The 11717-nt window shown below is 38.4% G+C and overlaps 1 protein-coding gene across 1 annotated transcript in view; it reads left to right on the plus strand.

Annotated features, from left to right (window-relative positions):
• Window positions 1–5185: 5185 nt before the first annotated feature.
• The window catches only part of NRAP (nebulin related anchoring protein), a 50502-nt gene continuing 43970 nt past the window's right edge, over window positions 5186–11717 (plus strand). Inside the window, exons 1-7 of the mRNA XM_017803896.1 lie at window positions 5186–5421; window positions 5688–5782; window positions 6491–6578; window positions 8746–8850; window positions 9401–9505; window positions 10182–10289; window positions 11134–11238. Coding sequence (XP_017659385.1) covers window positions 5350–5421; window positions 5688–5782; window positions 6491–6578; window positions 8746–8850; window positions 9401–9505; window positions 10182–10289; window positions 11134–11238 — 678 coding nt within the window. The 5' untranslated portion in view covers window positions 5186–5349. The remainder of the gene's footprint in view (window positions 5422–5687; window positions 5783–6490; window positions 6579–8745; window positions 8851–9400; window positions 9506–10181; window positions 10290–11133; window positions 11239–11717) is intronic.

Consider the following 11717-nt stretch of genomic DNA (forward strand, 5'->3'; position numbering starts at 1 on the left):
ACTACCTGAAGAGATTTACATCAAAGAGACATTTTTCAGTGTAACTGCTTCATAATTGGCACAAAACATAGGCATGGTAACAAACAGCCTTTTTCCTCACGACAGGTCACTGCTTCGATGTGGTGGAGGAGCGTCTGAGCAGCACGGGGCTCTTGCCGTGTGTCTGCGTGCTGCCACTGGAACCAGGCTCTGCTTCGTGGGGTTGTGCCTGTAGCTCCTGGCTGGATACGTAGCCAGAGTTTTCTCCTGAAAAATCAAACAGAATCCCGTGGTTCCTCTCATGCCCACCCGTTAGTTGCTTCCTTTTCAAGAAGACAGCATCACTTCTAAATCTGTAATCGGTCATCATGGAAAACAGATACACTGGAAATGCATAGATCTTCAAGTACATGCGTGGAGGGGAGAGTGCTGTCACCAGTGATAACTGGCAGTGGCACCTGACCTTCAGAACATCCAAATATGCTTTCCTAGTGATGTGTATGGGAGTTATCTAGGAAATCCAGAAGCAATTGTCTTCTATATCTTGATGAAAATGTTTATCCATTACCATCCAGCCACCACAGCCAAATTAGCAGACCTTAGAAATGGCTTTTTTGTAAAGGTTATTGTATTGTTATCAAAAAAGTGGCCTGATAATCCTTGCCAATTTTCAAGAGTTTGCCAATAGAATTGGGTATGGGACACATCTGAAAAAATGGTTTCTTTTTTTCTTTTCAAGTTGGTAGCTGGCATTCACAAAGACAAAATTTGATTCCTCAGTGTGCTGCAATAGCTTTCTTCAATAAGTGTTAATTTTAATGCAGTATAAGATGCTAGATTTTTTTTTTCACAAAATCTTGCTTGTTTTCAGTATGGAGTAAGGGAGAAATTAAAAAGACAGTAGAAGTAGGAGAAAGTTTCTTGCTTCAGGGCGTGGAGTGATTGCCACCTAGGGAAGGGTCAGGAAGAAAAAACTTCTCATGTGTAATGTTGCACAGCTGGCCATATGCATTACTGGGCAGGGGGAAGAGCCAGCAATGTGATACCTATACCATCAGCATTCCTTTTCTTATCCCTGGAGACTCTCTCTACTCCCTAAAAACATTAATAATGAAGTCTTTGACTGGCTATATGCATTGTAGAAAATAAGTGTTTAACCACTGCGTAAGCAGCTGCAGGATGACAGTGGAGTATGCCTTTGGGAAATCGAAAGGTAGATGGCAGGTACAAGGCTTGAGGCAATTGAATAGTACCTGTCTGGAATAATAACTGTGTGCTGTGTTCTGCACAAAGTCTGTGAAAACAAGGATGGGGCTTCACTGAGACCTGGGAGACAGGTGTGGGAATACTTTTAGGATGGAGGATTTGAGTGACTCACAAGGTGCTCGCTCCTAAATGTCAGTTGTTAGGTTTTTATATGTTTTGCAAGAAAGGATGGATGGTTTTGATGTATCGTGGGGAGTATGGGGGCAGCGTGATATGATTTGGCACACCATGACTTTATGGAATTCCATAGAATAATGCATCTCAGTCAGTTTGGTGTATGTGTTTTGGTGGGATTTCTCTGTAATCAGGCAGAGATGATCTGTTGCACGTGTCATGTTTTATGAGTTTTAAACTTGGGTCTTTTTTATGTTATGATACACAATAAATTGGCATATTTGGACACTGGTAGTCTCATTGTGTGCACATGGGCTATGCTGTGCATGCTTTACACACATTTCTTCAAGCTTTCAGCTTAAATTTTAGCACACCCTCACCAGTTCTTTCTCTGCTCAGTAACAGTGATGCCTTCTCCTGTTGGTTCTTTTTTCAATTTCTCTTTTACTTTGTCTTGCTCTATTAGAAGTATTTGCAAAATCCCTACACTCTCAGGTTTTCCTGACAGTGGCAACAAAGGGAAAGTGTAAGCATAAATCCTTTTAGTCATGAAATGTAAGCAGCTGTTGATTGGTTTCCAAAACAGCAAAAATGTAAAAACCGCTTGGAAGGTGGTTTCTTAGAAGTTTTTCTTTGAGTTTTAGGAGATTTTGGTCTTGATAAATCTTTTCCAGCTTTCTTTCAATATTTTTGCAAGCTGGATTTGCTACTATGCTAAATTTCATTAGCATGGAGAGACTGTATGAGGCAAAAGACCCTGAGCCCAGGTAACTAATCAATCATGGGATTCAGGAAAGATTATAAAGAGGCTGATCTAGTGTTTGAAATTTTACAGGCAGCTTTTAACATAGCGTAACACTCCCAGTTTGTGTAGTGAACCAGCACCAGCTTTGGGGTTTTTTTTGCAAGCAGAGAGAGGATAGGGTTGCCATAATCTGTGGTGTCTGACTTCCCGCTATTCATGTGGTTGAAAGGGCACAGCTCCTATTCAGGAGGGACAGAGGGGGTGATCTTGACTTGAACGTCTCTCACGAGGTTACTTTGTGTAACTAATGTGTGCTTTTTAGATTCAGATTGAGGATGCAGACGTGCTCCAAGTTTTCTGTGCAGTTAATTCAATGAATTTAAGGAGGTTGGAGAGGTAACAATGTTTCTTCCTACTAATTTGCACTTTCAAGGTACTGTCTCCTTGTACTTTATGTGTAACTACAGTACTTTTAAACCACATTGATTAAGGTTCTACTGTTAAGTAAAGCCTTTTAAGATTTTCATTGATATCAAAAAGCCTTTATGGGGCCTTACTAAAGGAGAAAAAAAACCACAATGAGCTTTTAACTGAAGAGAAAATGTCTTGCTAAGATTTGTCAAGATAACAAACTTGCACCGGTTTTGTGATTTAATTCCTTGCATGATCAAAATGCAGTGCTTACTTTGTAATGTACAATGCTTATTTTTCAATACACTCTCTTTTCTGTTAGCGACTCAGTGTTAATCCAGGGTGGCGAAGAACAGACCAGGCAACAGGACAGTTTTGAGGTGCTCAGAAACGGGGAAATCTTCAATAGACTCCAGCAGAAACTGTGCACAATGGATGTGAGGGAAGTAGTGTGGCTGGGAAAGACAGCAGCCGTGTAGGACATTGTGGCTTACCATGCTTCTCCTCTTGAACATGCTGTAACTTGGGAGAAGCAGAAGAACTTGGAAAATGTATTTTCTGACTTCCAGCCAAGCTGGTAGTATCTGTCACTATGAAAAGAAGCAGTCTTTGTGTAACTTGAAATGAAATACTATTTATCTGTGAAATAAAGGGCTTCTAGCTGTCTGAGAGGCCTCTTGGAAGGGACACATGGTCTCATTCCTTTCAGGGACCACTAATAAGCTCTCTGGGTGCGCAGTGTACATGGGGTCTATACACTTATGATCCACGCTGGAGTTCTGTCTGGATGATCACTGTTCAGGTGGCTCCTGAATAAATTATTTGTTCTGTAGTTGCCAAGACTTTATGTTTTGTGTGGTTCAGGGATGTCCTGCTTTCAGCACCTCTCCAAACTCATTTCAGGGGATCTTTAGCAATGTACTGCGTGTGCAGGCCATGCATCTTTTATTCTTGCTAAAATGTGAGATAAAGGTTCTAGCATGGATTCAGGTAGTGTGAAGACAACTAGGACTATAGAGAAAATATACAATATAGTGACTCTTAGAGTACATGAACACAAAGAGGCAGCAACTGGTAGTGTGCCAAGTGCTAAAGAAGGAGGGGACAGCCAGGCCACTGTGACCCCAATATAGGTCACTTGCATAAACAGAATGGCAGTGTGGGACAAGATGCAAAGCTGTGTGAGAAGGGAACTGGAAGAATTCCAAACTAATTTTGTTCACAGGTGTGAGTGGGATAAATATTATTGTGATGTAACTTGGTCAACAAAAATCGCTCTTGATCCCAGAAGGAATAACATGAGGTAAATCAGCTGTTATTTTAATACAAGAAATTACGTTGTGTAGGCATTTTTTTTAAATGAAAAATGCATCTGTTTATATACTGATATATCACTTTGAAAGGCCTCAAGTGTTTTCAGGACTTTGTGCCACTGCTCTTCAGATTAGAGAGTCTATTTTCAGCACACCAGTTGCTGACAGTACATTGTGCCAGGACATTGTCAGCATTCAGTAAAAGGAGTAATAATAAGTTAAGCAAAACTGCATATCTCTGTGGAGAGATGAATAGGAGGCTCTGTAAGCATACCTGGAAGGTTTAGCCAGAAATTATTTTGATGGAATTGTTTGTAATTTATAGAAAAGGAAAGTGCTTAGCAATATCCCAGGACTGCTGCAGGCATGGGAAGTGGTGCAGATGTATGGATGACTGAGTAGACTTTTAATCAGATTGAGATAACTCTTAGCTGTGTCCCAGGGTTATGGAGCCCTGCAGCTGGAAGTATTATGATTAGGTGAGATATAAATCTCAAATCCTGACCATTTGTAGCTGGTAGAATTTAATAGCTTCTTTTGCTCAGAGAAGCCTTCACAACCTTAATAGCTTGCTTGAATCGTAATATCAGACATAATAATTCCTTATCGTTATTTGGTGAAGGAATTTTTACATTCTGATCTATGCCAGCCTACTCATTGCGAACGCCGTTAAACAGCTGCTTTGTTCATTCTATGCAATAGTAAATGGTTCCTTTTTGAAGTTTTTCCTGTAGTAGATAGAAGTTTGGATTTGTGCCCATCATGTTTAGAACTATTTGAGATAACAGGCTCTGCCTGTCTCACTATGCATCCTCCTACAGCTGGAGATGGAGTGACAGGTTGATGAAACAGAAAGATATGAGAAATAAATGTGTCCTGCTCTGCTGCCTGTAATACACAAAGGGAAACTGAGCTGGCACCAAGGGAAAAAACTAATGACTCATCTGGGACAATGGTGCTTCACCTCTTCTAGGTCCACCAAAGGTCCAGGAAGCTCCCAACCCATCTCTGGCCTGTATCTCTGATGGTACCTTTTATTATGAGGCTGTTCCTAAATATGCAGTAGTCCTCCGTGAGGTCACTAGTATATGAGGTTGAGGAGAAACTATGATAAATTGCTGCTGCTGTGTATACTTTTCTCTTCATCCTGGGCTTATGACAACACTGAAATACTAAATGATCAGGCTCTAATATTCACATGGACATGATTCGTTTCTGTGAGTTCATTCTTCTATTTAGAGAAAGATATTGCTGCCCTCCCTTACGCACTGACACAGTTGCCAAAATAACCGCTCTTACTAACTGGCAGCTTTAAAAGCCAGCCTGCAGCTGACTTTGAAACAGAAGGTCAGCAAAAGGAGCAGCAGACTTCAATTCAGAGCTTTAATGGGAGCCATTGACCACAGCAAAAGGCCCTGACTGGAGTGTCTAGAGTGTGCTTTGCACAGGCCAAAAAGTCACTTTTATACTCTTTGAACCTTTTGTATAAACCTATATATTTTTCACTCTGTGGATTTCAAGATGAATGTGCAGCCGTGTGCTAGATGTGGCTATGGGGTTTACCCTGCTGAGAAGATTAACTGTATAGATCAGGTCAGTTCTCTTTCTTTATCATTTTGGACTATAATAAATGTACAGATTGGCACTTTAAACACAGTGCAAATCTCTTGGTTCCAAAAGTTCTTTACTCATAACTGATTTCAGAACTGAAATGAGTTAATTATACATATATATTTGAAGAAAAACACTTCAAATTCGTTAAATGAATGGTAAAGATCAAACCCGAGATTTAAAACTTAACAGAATAATAATGGAATACAAATCATGTCTGTTTGGTTTCTGTTTTGTGGTATTTCTAGACATGGCATAAAGCCTGTTTTCACTGCGAAGTATGCAAGATGATGTTAACAGTAAACAACTTTGTTAGCCATGAGAAAAAACCTTACTGTCAAGCGTAAGTGTGTTTCCTTTTCTTTCTCTCTGTTTTTTTTTTAAGTTTTAATTTCCCTAATCATTTTAATGTAATAGAACATCACCGTTTGGACTCAGCCTGGTTCCATGTGTGATGTGAAATTAGGTATTGTTACTGCCTTGGTGCATATCTTTGGTTTTTCATGAATCACAAATGATGGGAAACACTTGTTACTGTACATAAAGCTTCCTCATTTGTTCAGTGTGTTAAAAGATGGCAAATTAAGTTCCATTTTGGTATTATGGGAAGAAAATAAACCAAACCATAAAATTCAGTGCTTTCCAAATCAGTGTTTAAGAGTTAACAAGGTTGAGCTAAACATAAAGAAAATATATAAAATGCAGATTTTTGAGTTGGTTTGTTCTAGGAAGTTTTTATTTTATAATGATCAATTCCTGTCAAATTTGTCGGCAGAAAAAGGAGAGATGACAGTTGTTTTTTATTCTATTATTCTCTTTTGTTATTAGAAACACAGCATTGATATGACGATCATTAAAATTAATTTTGCTCTAGGCACCTACTCCATGCAATAATAACTTGAATGTAATCTGAGATCTCTGTGTAAGTGGGGGAAAAGTTATGTATAGAGGGGTGGAGGCTGGTATTGTGTTCTTGAGTGCTCAGAGAGAACCTTTCTGTGGGCTGCCTGGTACATTCCTAATATCCTTTTACACTTCCCATTTTTTTCAGGCATAATCCAAAAAACAATGCATTCACAAGTGTATTTGATACACCAGTAAATATGAATGCGAAAAAACTCTCAGAAATTGTAAGTGAGGTAAGAATCTCGACGGTCAAATGTGTTAGTCTTTGTTCTACATTTTTCTGATGATGTGTCTTGCTTTATAAATATAAATATGTGATTTTACTTACCCCCTGTGTTCTTTTTGAGCAGTAAGATTTCAGCTATGTTTGAATCATAATTTTTTAAATGCGATTACTCATGAGAAAGAAAGGTTAGATCTGAATTTGCTTCTGCTTTCAGAAGGAAAAATGTATAGGAGCTTTTCACCTGCCATATCTGAGAACTTATATGGAATCGCTGCTCACATAAACTGCCCAGAGCTTTGTAAACTTAGCAACTAAGGGGGGCTACACAGGCTTCGGAAACAAGAACGACCTATTTGCTTTGTGATCTCTTCAGAAACTGATGTGAAACAATAAATGAATTATACCCAGGTGGCACGCAGGCAAAAGTTCTCACAAATACTTTGTGAAGTATTTCTGGCAAACCTGAGGCGCGTAAACACGAAGTCCAGGGATCTTTGCACGGCTTTGCTGGAGGTGTTGGGATGGAAGCGCTTCCCGCGCCCTTTCAGCCGCATCCACCCTCCCAGGGCGGCTGTGCCCCGGCCGACCGCGAGGGGCGCTCACGGCCCGCCGGCTTCCCAAACGCCATCCCTGGATCTGCGCTGTTTCCCTACAAACACATCGGTTTCAAACTTGCATTTCCAACGATTTAATGAAATTAAAATTACAGGAACGGCCAAAACCTGATAGATATCTCACTTCTCCATGTGATAGTATTTTCTTGGATATCACATCTTTTTATATTGTCAAAGCAATGTGTTGTGATTAGCCATCATTGTTGTATTTCTTAAATTATAGCATATTAAATTCGTTCTGATGTTCTGTGTCAGCTATACAAAGTTGATGCACATTAATAGCCTTCATCAGATGTTATTTCTTTTATCATTTTGTACAGCAATTCTTGTGCATCAGTTGTTGCAATATCATGGGCCGTAACTACTCCAGCAGTGACTATCACACTTTAAACTGTGTGTGACGAATCTGGTCAGGAATGAGTCTGGGATTACTGCAGGTTCTATTTCTGGTTTTAGGCAGTGATATGAGACTGATACTTCCAGTGTATGTGAATATACCAGGCAGAGAAATTATAGCTCAAAGATCACTTTCCCTTGTTCTATACACCTAAAGCACCTTCTGTCCTTTTCAATCACATAATGAGGTTCTGTTCCAGAGAGAAAATTGCTAAGAGTAAAGTAAAGAAGCTGATTCTGCAGAACCTACTTAAAGGGAGTGCTTCTGTAGAGATTTTGTGAGGAGGAAAAGTTTTTCATACTAATATATAAAATAATGATAACTTGGGAAAAGATTTCACTTGCTGCTGTAGTTTGTTGGTTTTTTTATATGTAAGGTTATTTTTGATGCAAAAAATAGAAGATGTTTCTTCAATCCTAACATGATGTTCTCACTTAAGTCTTATGCTGAGATGTCAACTCGAATGCAGAGATAAAAATTAAACTCACTCCCTCAGCACAGGATTTCTGTGTGAGTAGATGAATCATTTAGCTCTCTGTACCTCTGTGCTCAATTTATAAATGGGAATAATGGTACATATGGTCAGTAATATTTCTGTCCAGTCAGTTTAAATTTTGTAGTCTTTGAGTTTTTACATCTGAAGAGTGAGTTCTATACCAGAGCTGTGATTTCAGTTGGATTTCTATATGCTATCATGATAAAAGTAGCAGTAGGAAAATAATGACCCAGGACTAAATATAGTAGTCATTTACATATACAGAGCTAGGATACTTAGTGGACACTGTGCAGGGAAAAAGGAGAGTAGAATATTGCTCATCTGGTAAAAGTTCTTTCATCTAATACTACATTGACATGTCCTGCTTAAAACGTCTTAATTATTCTCATATTTTATCTCATCCAAAAGTATCATCTAATTATCAAATTATTCTTTCAGACTGTCATGGCATATTTCAGGTGTAATACACTGTTCCTTTAGAGGAACTCTCCAATATTAGCAGAAATCTTAAGTAGAAGCTGGGTGTGAACTAGAAAGCAGAATTTTGACCTTAGGGCTAAATGCAATCTTCACCTTGTTTGTCTCCCTTCATGTTCTTCTCTGAAGGGGAGGAGTGTTGTTATGTACTAATAAGCTACTAAAACAAGTAATTATCTTTTTTTTTCAGATAAAATATCGAGAAGAGAGTGAACAATTCAAATCAGTCTTTCAATGGGATGTAAGGTCCAGAGAAATTGAAGGTGTCTATAAAGCCCAACAACTGGCTACCCAGGTAAGAAATATCCCTCAAGTCTCCAAGCTACTAGCCTGCAGGAGACCAGGGATTGGCACTGACAGTCCTCACCGTTAGGGGGTTTAGTCACAGGATTTAAGTGCTAAAAAAAAGCCATTGCTTCTCATTTGGCTAAACTTTTCAAAGTAACACAGCTCAACTATAGCTTAGGACGCAAGAATCAGAAGAGGAGGAAGAGTGTATCTGTACAGTTAACTGTTTGGACTGCTGCATGTACAACCATGCTCTATGTATCTTCTCTCTACTGGCACTGGAGCTTCACAGCAAGTGATCTGATTCCCAGGGATTGTTATTTGAGTCTCACTCCGGGATCCTAGATCCTGTCATCTTGATGTCAGTTCTTGTTATACAAGTCCTGCCTTGGCATTTTCTGAAGGTATTTGAAATGTAGGCCTTGTGCTGTACATCTGCAGAGAGTAAATTTCACTTCCACAGCACTGTGTGTGTTTCTTTTTTTTCCTGTCAGATCAGGTGTTTGAGTATTAAAATAAGGGTGAAGATTGGTAGTTATTTAATTTTTGTTTTGTAGAATGCTTACTATGCTGCCTATGAGGGAGGAAAATCATGGTACTCAGGAACTATCCCAGATCCTGAGATGGTCAAGATAACACAGGCACAGAAAACTCTGAGTGATGTAAGTGGACTGATGTTTGGAATAGCTTTATTTTCATGGTCTATCATATTCTGAAGACTTACAAATGCATCAAAGTCAGCCTTTGGTAAGATTCACCTCCAGCCTTTGCATGAAATACAACTGGAGTGTCTAATCTTTGGTATGATGTTACTGTAGGAAAGACTGACATGTTTACTTCTGTCAATAACAATACTTAACCGTGGAAGTGATTAAAGTCACATAACAGTTCTATTGCCCATTCTAGATATCATACCTTTATATATTTTCATAATTGAGAAGCACTTCAACTACTGACCAAACCGAGGTGACCTGATCAAGCAAGTGGTGCTGTCTCAGTAGAGCAGAACTCATGATGGAAAACTTCAATTTCCATTGACTGTATTTCCATGACTGATGAAAATCACTTCTGAACTACGACTGATTGTCTGTGTCCATACAATGGGTTAGTGACCCAGTCAACATAGCAAATTAACAGTGGATAATTGATATGAATGGGAAAGGTTTTCTGTTCTATGTAGGAAATAGTTTTACCTAACAAACTTATAAGGCGTAAGTTCTTAAATTTGTTTACTTTTAAATAAAGTGATACATACCTCTAGGAAGCAGGCTTTAAAAGAGGAATCACATTAAACTATGGTGGGTTCTTCTGTAATGAGAAAACAAATTCATTTTCTAGTTTCAGTATACAGAAGAATACGAGCCAAGGAGAGGCAAAGGCAGCTTTCCTGCTATGATCACTCCAGGTTATCAGGTTGCTAAGAGAGCCACCCAACTAAGCAGCGATGTGAGTCACAGGGGTTTTTAATTATGTTTTAGACTTCTGAAGCTGGACAATCCTGGGTTCAGGCCATTCACTTTAGACATTAGATTCTATGATGAATAGCTGTTGTCCTGTTAATTCTACATAATGAGAAAATTTTAACATGATGCAGAAAACAGCCTTGACAAATTACTTGGCCTGGGAAGACAGTTATATGGGATAAATGACAATATAGGTATTTCCTGAAAAATGTAGTGACTTTTGCTGTAGTTTATCACAATCTGAAAAAGATTTTGACTCACTCTAAAATGTTAATTTAATTAATTACCTTTGTTTTCATGTTATGGCTTTATTCATCTCATTATTTACATTTGAAATTTTTCACTTGCCTTATTATTTGAAGTTAAATAACTGTAATATTAAAATTATTTTATATGAAAGATACTTAAATATATGCACAGAAAATTGCTTAGTTAACTTTTCAACTGAAAAAGATCAAGTAAAAATAAATCTTACAGAAGTAATATTAAAGTATTGGTAAAGTATTGCATTGTTTTCTGCAAGCACTGTCGGCATTGTCATTGCACTATAATCTTGGGCCATTATTGACTATTCTCATGACATTTTGATCAATGTATGGCTCACATCAAGTCTCATATAATTGGAAAATTTGATTATTTGGGTCCATTTCTGTCTACTTCTGGGATTAACTGTAAGGAAATTGGGCCTTAAATATAAGTGATAGCTTGATTGTACAGTGGGGAGTGCCATGACAGCTGTTGCTCATTTTCTCTAGAAGCTTTCTGATAGGAAATATATATTTGCTGCTTATTGTTTGTAATATGGATTTATGTGTTTTTCTCTTCAGGTAGAATACAAGCGTGGACACGAAGAGAGAGTTTCAAAGTTCACCTCTGTTGTAGACACTCCAGATATACTTCATGCCAAGGCTGGATCACAGCTTTCAAGTGATGTAAGTGAAGCAAAACAGATTGACCTCTTTCTGACTCTCCAAGTGATTCTTGGGATATTTATAGATCACTTAAAAATATGACTTGCAACAAGTGTGGGTAGTGCCTTCCCAAATCTTCGTTTGCGAAGCCTAGCCATGATATGATATGATGAAAAATATGAACATAAAGAAAAATAAAAAAATAATATTTTAAAGGCAAGCTCATTTTACAGTTAAGTATTTAATACTTCCAGTTACAAAGACCATATTCAGTTTTAGGCCATTTTAGGGATTAGCTGGCTGTCAGAACTGAAGGCAGAGAACTAGTTTGTGCTATACCCAACAATTAGGTGCCATGCAAAGTAAAGACAGAAGATGCCTGACTCTAATGTAAATAGAGCAGGCATCTTGCAGACACCTTCAGTAATTTTTTTAAACAACTGTCCTTCATCCTGTACTCTGAAGGAGACAAAGGGGTCATGCAGAAGATACGGATACGT

The sequence above is a fragment of the Lepidothrix coronata genome, unplaced genomic scaffold (genome assembly GCF_001604755.1).
Source record: "Lepidothrix coronata isolate B3197 unplaced genomic scaffold, Lepidothrix_coronata-1.0 Scaffold8, whole genome shotgun sequence".
Lineage (NCBI taxonomy): Eukaryota > Metazoa > Chordata > Aves > Passeriformes > Pipridae > Lepidothrix > Lepidothrix coronata.